The sequence below is a fragment of the Bombina bombina genome, chromosome 1 (assembly GCF_027579735.1).
Source record: "Bombina bombina isolate aBomBom1 chromosome 1, aBomBom1.pri, whole genome shotgun sequence".
Taxonomy (NCBI): domain Eukaryota; kingdom Metazoa; phylum Chordata; class Amphibia; order Anura; family Bombinatoridae; genus Bombina; species Bombina bombina.
Genome location: NC_069499.1, coordinates 924,975,666 through 924,988,466, shown reverse-complemented (window position 1 = coordinate 924,988,466; position 12,801 = coordinate 924,975,666). Strand labels below are relative to the sequence as shown.

The window sequence follows — 12,801 nt, the reverse complement described above, 5'->3', positions numbered from 1 at the left end:
GACGCTTGTGCAAAAGAATAGACAGAGCAGAAATCTGTCCTTTTAAAGAACTAGCTGATAATCCTTTGTCCAAACCCTCTTGGAGAAAGGACAATATCCTAGGAATGCTAACCTTACTCCATGAGTAATTCTTGGATTCACACCAATAAAGATATTTACGCCATATCTTATGGTAGATTTTCCTGGTGACAGGCTTTCGTGCCTGTATTAAAGTATCAATGACTGACTCGGAGAAGCCACGCCTTGATAGGATCAAGCGTTCAATCTCCATGCAGTCAGTCTCAGAGAAATTAGATTTGGATGATTGAAAGGACCTTGTATTAGAAGGTCCTGCCTCAGAGGCAGAGTCCATGGTGGAAAGGATGACATGTCCACTAGGTCTGCATACCAGGTCCTGTGTGGCCACGCAGGCGCTATCAGAATCACCGATGGTCTCTCCTGCTTGATTTTGGCAATCAGTCGAGGGAGCAGAGGAAACGGTGGAAACACATAAGCCAGGTTGAAGAACCAAGTTGCTGCTAGAGCATCTATCAGCATCGCTCCCGGGTCCCTGGACCTGGATCCGTAACAAGGAAGCTTGGCGTTCTGACGAGACGCCATGAGATCCAGTTCTGGTTTGCCCCAACGATGGATCAGTTGAGCAAACACCTCCGGATGGAGTTCCCACTCCCCCGGATGAAAAGTCTGACGACTTAGAAAATCCGCCTCCCAGTTCTCTACGCCTGGGATGTGGATCGCTGACAGATGGCAAGAGTGAGACTCTGCCCATCGAATTATCTTTGAGACTTCTAACATCGCTAGGGAACTCCTGGTTCCCCCTTGATGGTTGATGTAAGCCACAGTCGTGATGTTGTCCGACTGAAATCTGATGAACCTCAGGGTTGCTAACTGAGGCCAAGCTAGAAGAGCATTGACTATTGCTCTTAACTCCAGAATATTTATTGGGAGGAGTTTCTCCTCCTGAGTCCACGATCCCTAAGCCTTCAGGGAGTTCCAGACTGCGCCCCAACCTAGAAGGCTGGCATCTGTTGTTACAATCGTCCAATCTGGCCTGCGAAAGGTCATACCCTTGGACAGATGGACCCGAGATAGCCACCAGAGAAGAGAATCTCTGGTCTCTTGATCCAGATTTAGTAGAGGGGACAAATCTGAGTAATCCCCATTCCACTGACTTAGCATGCATAATTGAAGCGGTCTGAGATGCAGGCGCGCAAATGGCACTATGTCCATTGCCGCTACCATTAAGCCGATTACTTCCATGCACCAGTGGCATCACTAGGGGGGTGCGGGCCACACCCGGGTGACACCCTCCAGGGGGTGACACCAAAAAAAAAAATATATATATTTTTTTAATTTTATTGAAAATCAAAGAAATACAATGTTGAGATGCATAGATTTTTTTTTTATTAGAGGGGCTGGCATTTGTGAAAATTGGTGGGACTGGGGAAGTTGTAGACACACAATTTTTTTTGCCAGTGCTGCAATTTCAACAAATAGTTTTCCCGGCTGCTTTTGCTTGTTTGTACTTTGCTTCTCCCCTGCCCAATTTCGCTATGAATGTTGTGGGCATGCCGTGGGGCTTGCAAAGTTGCGCTGCTAGCCTAAACCTGCCTGCCTATCTGTGCTCACTGCTCAGTGACATGTGGAGCAGTGGAGTCACTCACTGCTGTGCTGTCTCTCTAAACGGGAACTGGCAAATCATGAGGGGATGCCTGGCACCTGACCGCATGACTGTTTGACACTGTCTTTAAAGTGAAGGAGCCACGTATGATGCCCACCAGACCATTGCGGTTACGGTACACTAAGTGCACGCTGAACAGGTAAGAGGGCGGGCGGGGGTCTGGGGGTGGGCAGAGTGCAGAGGTGATTGGCCATAAGAAGCGGTAGGCACGCGGCCCGGGGCTGTGCACTGACAGGCTTGGAACAGAGTCAGAGAGCAGAATTTTCATAGTTTGTGCCTAAACCTTTTCTTTAGTGATTTATTTTAGAGTGCTCTGTTTATCTTTCATTTGATGCTCTGCTGAGCCAGGGAGCAGCTTCATAATTAATGCAGTGCAGTTTACATATTTTGTAAGTGTGTGTCTGAGTTTTTGTGTGTGTGTGTGTCTGAGTGTATTTCCGAGTGTTTGTGTGTGCATCTGAGTATGTTTTTAAGTGTGTCTGAGTGTTTGTATGTGTGTGCCTGTGTTTTTGTGTGTATCTGCTTTCTGGGGGGGGGGGGGGGTGACACCATAACTTATCGCACCGGGTGACACCAACCCTAGTGACGCCACTGCCATGCACTGAGCCACTGATGGACGTGGAATGGAATGAAGGACACGGCAAGCATTTAGAAGTTTTGATAACCTGGACTCCGTCAGGTAAATTTTCATCTCTACAGAATCTATAAGAGTCCCTAAGAAGGTGACTCTTGTGAGTGGGGATAGAGAACTCTTTCCACATTCACTTTGCACCCATGCGACCTCAGAAATGCCAGAACTATCTCTGTATGAGACTTGGCAATTTGAAAGCTTGACGCCTGTATCAGGATGTCGTCTAGATACGGAGCCACCGCTATGCCTCGCGGTCTTAGAACCACCAGAAGTGAGCCCAGAACCTTTGTAAAGATTCTCGGGGCTGTGGCCAACCCGAAGGGAAGAGCTACAAATTGGTAATGCCTGTCTAGAAAGGCAAACCTTAGGAACCGATGATGATCTTTGTGAATCGGTATGTGAAGGTAGGCATCCTTTAAGTCCACTGTGGTCATGTACTGACCCTCTTGGATCATGGGTAAGATGGTCCGAATAGTTTCCATTTTGAATGATGGAACTCTGAGGAATTTGTTTAAGATCTTTAGATCCAAAAATTGGGCTGAAGGTTCCCTCTTTCTTGGGAACCACAAACAGATTTGAATAAAACCCCTGTCCCTGTTCCGTCTGGATAACTGGATGGATCACTCCCATTACTAGGAGGTCTTGCACACAGCTTAGGAATGCCTCTTTCTTTATCTGGTTTGCTGATAACCTTGAAAGATGAAATCTCCCTTGTGGAGGAGAAGCTTTGAAGTCCAGAAGATATCCCTGAGATATGATCTCCAACGCCCAGGGATCCTGAACATCTCTTGCCCACGCCTGGGTGAAGAGAGAAAGTCTGCCCCCCACTAGATCCGTTTCCGGATAGGGGGACGTTCCTTCATGCTGTCTTGGGGGCAGCAGCAGGTTTTCTGGCCTGCTTGCCCTTTTTCCAGGACTGGTTAGGTTTCCAGGCCTGTCTGGAATGAGCAACAGTTCCCTCTTGTTTTGAAGCGGAGGAAGTTGATGCTGCTCCTGCCTTGAAATTTCGAAAGGCACGAAAATTAGACTGTTTGGCCTTTGATTTGGCCCTGTCCTGAGGAAGGGTATGACCCTTGCCTCCAGTAATGTCAGCAATAATTTCCTTCAAGCCAGGCCCGAATAAGGTCTGCCCCTTGAAAGGAATGTTGAGTAATTTATACTTTGAAGTCACGTCAGCTGACCAGGATTTAAGCCATAGCGCCCTACGCGCCTGGATGGCGAATCCAGAATTCTTAGCCGTTAGTTTAGTCAAATGAACAATGGCATCAGAAACAAATGAGTTAGCTAGCTTAAGCGTTCTAAGCTTGTCAATAATTTCCTCCAATGGAGCTGTATGGATGGACTCTTCCAGGGCCTCAAACCAGAATGCCGCCGCAGCAGTGACAGGCGCAATGCATGCAAGGGGCTGCAAATATAAAACCTTGTTGAATAAACATTTTCTTAAGGTAACCCTCTAATTTTTTATCCATTGGATCTGAAAAAGCACAACTGTCCTCAACCGGGATAGTGGTACGCTTTTCTAAAGTAGAAACTGCTCCTTCCACCTTAGGGACCGTCTGCCATAAGTCCTGTGTAGTGGCATCTATTGGAAACATTTTTCTAAATATAGGAGGTGGGGAAAAAGGCACACCGGGTCTATCCCACTCCTTGCTAATAATTTCTGTAAGCCTTTTAGGTATAGGAAAAACGTCAGTACACACCGGCACCGCATAGTATCTATCCAGCCTACACAATTTCTCTGGAATTGCAACTGTGTTACAGTCATTCAGAGCAGCTAATACCTCCCCAAGCAATACACGGAGGTTCTCAAGCTTAAATTTAAAATTAGAAATCTCTGAATCAGGTTTCCCCGAGTCAGAGATGTCTCCCACAGAATGAAGCTCTCCGTCCTCATGTTCTGCATACTGTGACGCAGTATCAGACATGGCTCTTACAGCATTTGCGCGCTCTGTATCTCTCCTAACCCCAGAGCTATCGCGCTTGCCTCTTAATTCAGGCAATCTAGATAATACCTCTGACAGGGTATTATTCATGATTGCAGCCATGTCCTGCAAGGTAATCGCTATGGGCGTCCCTGATGTAATTGGCGCCATATTAGCGTGCGTCCCCTGAGCGGCAGGCGAAGGGTCTGACACGTGGGGAGAGTTAGTCGGCATAACTTCCCCCTCGACAGAACCCTCTGGTGATAATTCTTTTATAGATAAAGACTGATCTTTACTGTTTAAGGTGAAATCAATACATTTAGTACACATTCTCCTATGGGGCTCCACCATGGCTTTCAAACATAATGAACAAGTAGGTTCCTCTGTATCAGACATGCTTAAACAGACTAGCAATGAGACTAGCAAGCTTGGAAAACACTTAAAACAAGTTTACAAGCAATATAAAAAACGTTACTGCACCTTTAAGAAACACAAATTTTGTCCAAATATGAAATAACAGTGAAAAAAGGCAGTTACACTAACGAAATTTTTACAGTGTATGTAACAAGTTAGCAGAGCATTGCACCCACTTGCAAATGGATGATTAACCCCTTAATACCAAAAACGGAATAACAAATGACAAAAACGTTTTTTAAACAAACAGTCACAACCACTGCCACAGCTCTACTGTGGCTTTTTACCTCCCTCAATACGACTTGTGAAGCCTTTTGAGCCCTTCAGAGAAGTCCTGGAACATGCAGGAAGAAGCTGGATGTCTGTGTCTGTAATTTTTCTACGCAAAAAAAGCACTAAAATAGGCCCCTCCCACTCATATTACAACAGTGGAAAGCCTCCAGGAACTGTTTCTAGGCAAAATTCAAGCCAGCCATGTGGAAAAAAACTAGGCCCCAATAAGTTTTATCACCAAACATATATAAAAAACGATTAAACATGCCAGCAAACGTTTTAAAATACACTTTTATAAGAGTATGTATCTCTATTAATAAGCCTGATACCAGTCGCTATCACTGCATTTAAGGCTTTACTTACATTACTTCGGTATCAGCAGCATTTTCTAGCAAATTCCATCCCTAGAAAAATATTTTAACTGCACATACCTTATTGCAGGAAAACCTGCACGCTATTCCCCCTCTGAAGTTACCTCACTCCTCAGAATATGTGAGAACAGCAAAGGATCTTAGTTACTTCTGCTAAGATCATAGAAAACGCAGGCAGATTCTTCTTCCAAATATTGCCTGAGATAAACAGTACACTCCGGTACCATTTAAAAATAACAAACTTTTGATTGAAGAAATAAACTAAGTATAAAACACCACAGTCCTCTTACGACCTCCATCTTAGTTGAGAGTTGCAAGAGAATGACTGGATATGGCAGTGAGGGGAGGAGCTATATAGCAGCTCTGCTGTGGGTGATCCTCTTGCAACTTCCTGTTAGGAAGGAGAATATCCCACAAGTAATGGATGATCCGTGGACTGGATACACTTAACAAGAGAAAGGGTGTAACATGGTGTATGTAAAGCATTCACTCTGCAACATTCTACGGGGATTGCTTGACCAATTAAGAGGCTTATTTGTATCTGTTCCTAACTAGCCACATCTAAGGAGATTAACATCCTTCAAAAAGTTATGTCCCTGAATTGCAAAACAATTCAAATTTGAATTACAATATAAGTTTTAAATTATTTTATATGCAGATATTTTGCAACACAATGCTTAAAAGGGACATGAAACCCACATTTTTTCTTTTCTGATCCAGATAGAGCAAACAATTTTAAACACTTTTCCCATTTTCTTCTATTAATTTTGCTTTGTTCTCTTGGCATTGTTTGCTGAAGGGGAAGCAATGCACTACTGGGAGCTAGCTGATCACATCAAGTAAGCCAATGGACAGAGGCATACACGTGCAGCTACCAATCAGCAGCTAGCTCTCGGTAGTGCGTTGATATTCTTTTCAACAAAGTATAGCAAGAAAACAAAACAAATTGGATAATAGAAGTAATTTAGAAAGTTGTTTAAAATGACAATCTTTGTGAATCATAAAATATTTTTTTTGTTTCATATCCCTTTAATTATATATATATATATATATATATATATATATATATATATATATATATATATATATATATATATATATATATATAATGTTCTCTTTAACCCAGCTTTATTAAAAGGAAAGAATAAGACAAAATTTTCTCCTGGATACTTATTTTAAGTCTGAGTAACAAAAAATTAAACTGTCCTCACCTGAGCACTGTGGGTAGCACCTCACTGGCGTAGAAAACACTCAGCATGACCACGGCATGTGACGATAGGGAGCCAATCACTGAGATAGCTATGGAAGCTCCAGAAAAGAGATCTGAGAGTGAGGAAATATATAGAAGTCAGGTTAGATAAAACAATATGAAAAAGTACAAATTAAGAATATAAGGATAATCTCCATGGCCATACATTGGGTCAGCGCCAGGAGCAGAAGGGAGCAGAATCCAGTGAGGATGGTGCATGTGAGAAGCACTGCACGGCGCCCCCAGCTGGCAGCAGTGATGCAGAGCAGTATGCAGGCAATGATCTCAGTCCCAGCGTGCAGGAAATAGCTTGCTGTGGGGCCAAACACTTGCAGGTTCCTAGCAAAGCACGGACGGATCCCAGAGCCGATGAACCTGTAAAGGCAAACGTGATCTGTTAGGGGGACAGTCTGAATGAGAAAGCCTTAAAGGAGTACAATAAGTATGATAGGGGCCACAAATAAAAAGAGCATACAGTAAAGAGAACAAACTTTAATAATTCAGATAGAGCATGTAATTTTAAACAACTTTACAATTCACTTCTATTATCTAATTTGCTTTGTTCTCTTGGTATCCTTTAGCAAAAAGCATACCTAGGTAGGCTCAGGAGCATCCCTGTACTATGGGGCACTAGCTGCTGATTGGTGGCAGCAACTCTTGTCATTGTCTTACCTGATGTATTTAGCTACCTCCCAGTAGTACAGTATTGCTTTAACAAAGGATACCAAGAGAAGGAAGCAAATTTGATAATAGACTAAAAATAAAAACTGCATGCTCTCCATGTCTTTTTATAAGGTAAATGGAAGTGATCAGGTTTAATGCTCCATTATCACTTAATCTGAGTGCTAAATTAAAAAGTGTGTTATTTAAATCATATTCACCAGACCTCACTTCACAGGTTGCTGTGACTTTTATAAGGATAAGGGGTGTGACCTTTCATGACCTGTGAGTTGTGAGCTTTGCCCATTACATCAACTTAAAGGACCAGTCAACACTGTAGATTTGCATAATCAACAAATGCACGATAACAAGACAATGCAATAGAACGTAGTCTGAACTTCAAATTAGTAGACTTTTTTTCTGACAATTTTAAAAGTTATGTCTTATTTCCACTCCCCCTGTACCATGTGACAGCCATTCACAAATGCATACACATACCATGTGACAGACATCAGCCAATCACAAATGCATACACGCTTATTCTGTGAATTCTTGCACATGCTCAGTAGGAGCTGGTAACTCAAAAGGTTTAAATATAAAAAGACTGCACATTTTGTTAATGGAAGTAAATTGGAAAGTTGTTTAAAATTGCATGCGCTATCTGAATAATGAAAGTTTAATTTTGACTTGAGTGTCCCTTTAACAGTTGCTTTCTGACTTTTTTAAGGGCACCTGGTACCACTTTAAAAAATACACAAAATTAGATATATTTAAGTTATCTGCATTTCACTAATATCATCTAAATGTTATAGAAGTCTATGAGTCCATTTCACCAGCTTTGAAATGGCCAGCTAGAAAACCCTAAACACACCCAGAGAATATCATGTTCCACTTCCTCACCAGCAGTACAATATATATTTTAAACTGCTGCATATCATTGCAACCATTTAAAACTAGTTTTCATAGATTATAAGTGTTGTGCTTAAAGGGACATGATACCCAAATGTTGAAACACATGAAAGTGATGCAGCATAGCTGTAAAGAGCTGACTAGAAAATATAACCTTAACATCTCTATGTAAAAAAAAGAAAGATATTTTGCATCAAAATGTCCTAAGTAATCACACCCCATTGTAAAGGTTTTAAGCAGTTAATCAGTATGCCTGTCCCGGGATTCGCAAGGGAGAGTGCCTCATGTTATTTCACTATTCAGTTTAAGGAACTTTACTATGAAATGTCATGAGATCACAGTAAAAGTGTTCATGACTTCAGCACTGCTGATGCTGATTGACTGCTGTTATTTTCTTTCTTCCTTCATTCCTTTTTTTTTTTTTTAACCCGCAGCTGGGCCTGGGCAGTAACTGAAAGATAACTTTTTACACAGCATTTGCTCTGGTGAGCTGAGGAAATTGTGAGGTATAATATCTTCCTTTTTTACATAGAGATGCTCAGGTGATATTTTCCTGTCAGCTTTTTACAGTTATACTGCATCAGTTTCAAGCGATTTAACATATAAGTAGTATGTCCCTTTAAGCGCAATCTGAAATAAAGCTGTAAAATTTGTTAAGACCTGAAGTAAACCATTATTATTAATAGTATAGCACAGAACATGAAGAACTCCACTGTGTACCATTGGTTTAGTGCACTCTAAGCTTAGCATCCAAGCGATATCCGACATGAATTTTACTGTGCGCCCCCATAAAAGCCTATTATGTAAGGGATTTAGGAGATCTGCGCTATCCATAGACCCAGAGTTTGCAAACTTGTCCTCAGGCCTCGCTAACAGGATATCTGGTCGTTATGCCCTTAAAGGGACATTATACACTAGATTTTCTTTGCATAAATGTTTTGTAGATGATCCATTTATATAGGCCATAGTTTTGTTGTTTTTTTTAAATGGATAGTTTTGCTTATTTTTTTTAAAAAAAGAGCTCTGATTTTCAGATTTCTAACCAAGCCCCAAAGTATTAGGAGAATACGACAGCCTGCTTCTGTTTGTGTAAAGAGTCTTTTCATATGCAAAGGAAGGGGGATTGTCTGCTATCTCCCACTTGCAGTGGGCATTCCAGTAACCTTTTAAATGAACTGGAAGTAAGTAAGTTTTTAAACTGTTTTATACTGGATTTTTATTTCAGTATCTGTGCATATTATTCTTTATAGTGGTGTCTATTACATGCAGTTATATGAAAACTGGTGTATAGTGTCCCTTTAAGGACCAGCGTAGTACCGTGTACAATGCTACTGTCCTGGGCCTCTATCTACTGCGATCTCGCTAAAACTAGCAAGATCGTGCTATTTCTGCACGCTCCACGAGTGGGGCAGTGCAGAAATAGACGGGCAGAGTTACCGATGCAGAGAGAGCCACTCTGTGGCCCTCTCCGCATTTGGCAGCAGTGGTTGGTGGGTTGTTGGTGGGTGGGTGGGTAAGGAGGGAGGCAGGTGGGAGGCCCATCGCTGGAGAGGGGTGGGAGGTGGGTGGGAATTGCGTGCGACTGTTAGGGGAAGAAAAAAAAAACACAGAGCGGCAGGGAGGGGAAAGGAGGGAGTGGGGAGGAGGAAATACTGGTTATAATACTGAGTGATGGGATAAGACGGTGGGAAGTTGATCTGGGAGGGGGATTGAAGGTGGGCAGCTTTTTTTTTTTTAAATTAGCATAATTTACAGCAAACTGGGTACTTCAGACAGCTGCAAGTACCTAAGATGGCAGCAAACAGGAAGAGGGGGGAGGGTTAAAGAGCTGTTTGGAGGGGATCAGGGAAATTGGTGGGTAAGGGGGGATCCTACACTGCAGAAAATATATATAAAAAACAATATATAAAAAAAAGCCTTTTATTTTAGTACTGGAACACTTTCTGCCAGTACTTAAGATGGGGGTGACCATTGTGGGGTGGGGGAGGGAAGAGAGCTGTTTGAGAGAGATTAGGGAGGGATCAGGGTGTGGGATGTATCAGGTGGGAGGGTAATCTATACACTAAAGCTAAAATTAACCCTACAAGCTACCTAATTAACCCCTTCACTGCTGGGCATAATACAAGTGTGGTGTGCAGCAGCATTTAGTGGCCTTCTAATTAGCAAAAAGCAATGGCAAAGCCATATGTCTGATTTTTCTGAACAAAGGGGATCCCGGAGAAGCATGTACACCCAATTGTGCAATGATTGCACAAGTTGTTTGTAAATAACTTCAGTGAGAAAACTAAAATTGTGAAAAGTCACAGGCATCGCCAGGGCTTCACGTTTTGCGCGGTGACGTCACATGCAATGATGTGACCGCGCAACTTTATTTAAAATGGACAATGTAAAGTATAGGGAAAGGGGGCATACTGCTTAGAAGCCTGTATCTCAGGCATCTAAGCAGCTACAGACCCCCAAGACCTACCGTTGGAAAGGTAATCGCTTAACCTTTCCAATGGTATAAGTCTTGGGGATATGTAAAAAAAAAACATAATTTATGCTTACCTGATAAATTTATTTCTCTTGTAGTGTGTTCAGTCCACGGGTCATCCATTACTTATGGGATATATTCTCCTTCCCAACAGGAAGTTGCAAGAGGATCACCCAAGCAGAGCTGCTATATAGCTCCTCCCCTCACATGTCATATCCAGTCATTCGACCGAAACAAGACAAGAAAGGAGAAACTATAGGGTGCAGTGGTGACTGGAGTTTTAATTAAAATTTTGATCTGCCTCAAAAAAGACAGTGCGGGCCGTGGACTGAACACACTACAAGAGAAATAAATTTATCAGGTAAGCATAAATTATGTTTTCTCTTGTTAAGTGTGTTCAGTCCACGGGTCATCCATTACTTATGGGATACCAATACCAAAGCTAAAGTACACGTATGATGGGAGGGATAAGGCAGGAACTTTAAACAGAAGGAACCACTGCCTGTAGAACCTTTCTCCCAAAAACAGCCTCCGAAGAAGCAAAAGTGTCAAATTTGTAAAATTTTGAAAAGGTATGAAGTGAAGACCAAGTCGCAGCCTTGCAAATCTGTTCAACAGAGGCCTCATTCTTAAAGGCCCAGGTGGAAGCCACAGCTCTAGTGGAATGAGCTGTAATCTTTTCAGGAGGCTGCTGTCCAGCAGTCTCATAGGCTAAACGTATTATGCTACGAAGCCAAAAGGAGAGAGAGGTTACCGAAGCTTTTTGACCTCTCCTCTGTCCAGAGTAAACGACAAACAGGGAAGAAGTTTGACGAAAATCCTTAGTTGCCTGTAAATAGAACTTCAGGGCACGGACTACGTCTAGATTATGCAAAAGTCGTTCCTTCTTTGAAGAAGGGTTAGGACATAATGATGGAACAACAATCTCTTGATTGATATTCCTGTTAGAAACTACCTTAGGTAAGAACCCAGGTTTAGTACGCAGAACTACCTTGTCTGAATGGAAAATCAGATAAGGAGAATCACAATGTAAGGCAGATAACTCAGAGACTCTTCGAGCCGAGGAAATAGCCATCAAAAACAGAACTTTCCAAGATAACAGCTTAATATCAATGGAATGAAGGGGTTCAAACGGAACACCCTGAAGAACTTTAAGAACTAAGTTTAAGCTCCACGGTGGAGCAACAGACTTAAACACAGGCTTAATCCTAGCCAAAGCCTGACAAAAGGCCTGAACGTCTGGAACCTCTGCCAGACGTTTGTGTAAAAGAATAGACAGAGCAGAAATCTGTCCCTTTAACGAACTAGCGGATAAGCCCTTTTCTAAACCCTCTTGTAGAAAGGACAATATCCTAGGAATCCTCACCTTACTCCATGAGTAACTCTTGGATTCACACCAATACAAATATTAACGCCATATCTTATGGTAAATTTTTCTGGTAACAGGTTTCCGAGCCTGTATTAGGGTATCAATAACCGACTCCGAGAATCCACGCTTTGATAGAATCAAGCGTTCAATCTCCATGCAGTCAGCCTCAGAGAAATTAGATTTGGATGGTTGAAAGGACCCTGAATTAGAAGGTCCTGCCTCAGAGGCAGAGACCATGGTGGACAGGACGACATGTCCACTAGGTCTGCATACCAGGTCCTGCGTGGCCACGCAGGCGCTATCAGAATCACTGGCGCTCTCTCCTGTTTGATCTTGGCAATCAGTCGAGGGAGCAGCGGAAATGGTGGAAACACATAAGCCATGTTGAAAACCCAAGGGGTTGCTAGAGCATCTATCAGCGCCGCTCCTGGGTCCCTGGACCTGGATCCGTAACAAGGAAGTTTGGCGTTCTGGCGAGATGCCATGAGATCCAGTTCCGGTTTGCCCCAACGATGAATCAGTTGAGCGAAGACCTCCGGATGAAGTTCCCACTCCCCCGGATGAAAAGTCTGGCGACTTAGAAAGTCCGCCTCCCAGTTCTCCACGCCTGGGATGTAGATCGCTGACAGGTGGCAAGAGTGAGACTCTGCCCAGCGAATTATCTTTGAGACTTCTAACATCGCTAGGGAACTCCTGGTTCCCCCTTGATGGTTGATGTAAGCCACAGTCGTGATGTTGTCCGACTGAAATCTGATGAACCTCAGTGTTGCTAACTGAGGCCAAGCTAGAAGGGCATTGAATATTGCTCTTAATTCCAGAATATTTATTGGGAGGAGTTTCTCCTCCTGA

At 42.8% G+C, this 12,801-nt stretch overlaps 1 protein-coding gene across 1 annotated transcript in view; it reads right to left on the bottom strand.

Moving 5' to 3' along the window:
* Positions 1 to 12,801, bottom strand: part of SLC22A31 (solute carrier family 22 member 31) — a 125,564-nt gene that overhangs the window by 17,813 nt on the left and 94,950 nt on the right. The window contains exons 7-8 of the mRNA XM_053694109.1: positions 6,708 to 6,916; positions 6,504 to 6,615 (exon numbers count right to left, since the gene is read on the bottom strand). Of these exons, the coding sequence (XP_053550084.1) occupies positions 6,504 to 6,615; positions 6,708 to 6,916 (321 nt within the window). The remainder of the gene's footprint in view (positions 1 to 6,503; positions 6,616 to 6,707; positions 6,917 to 12,801) is intronic.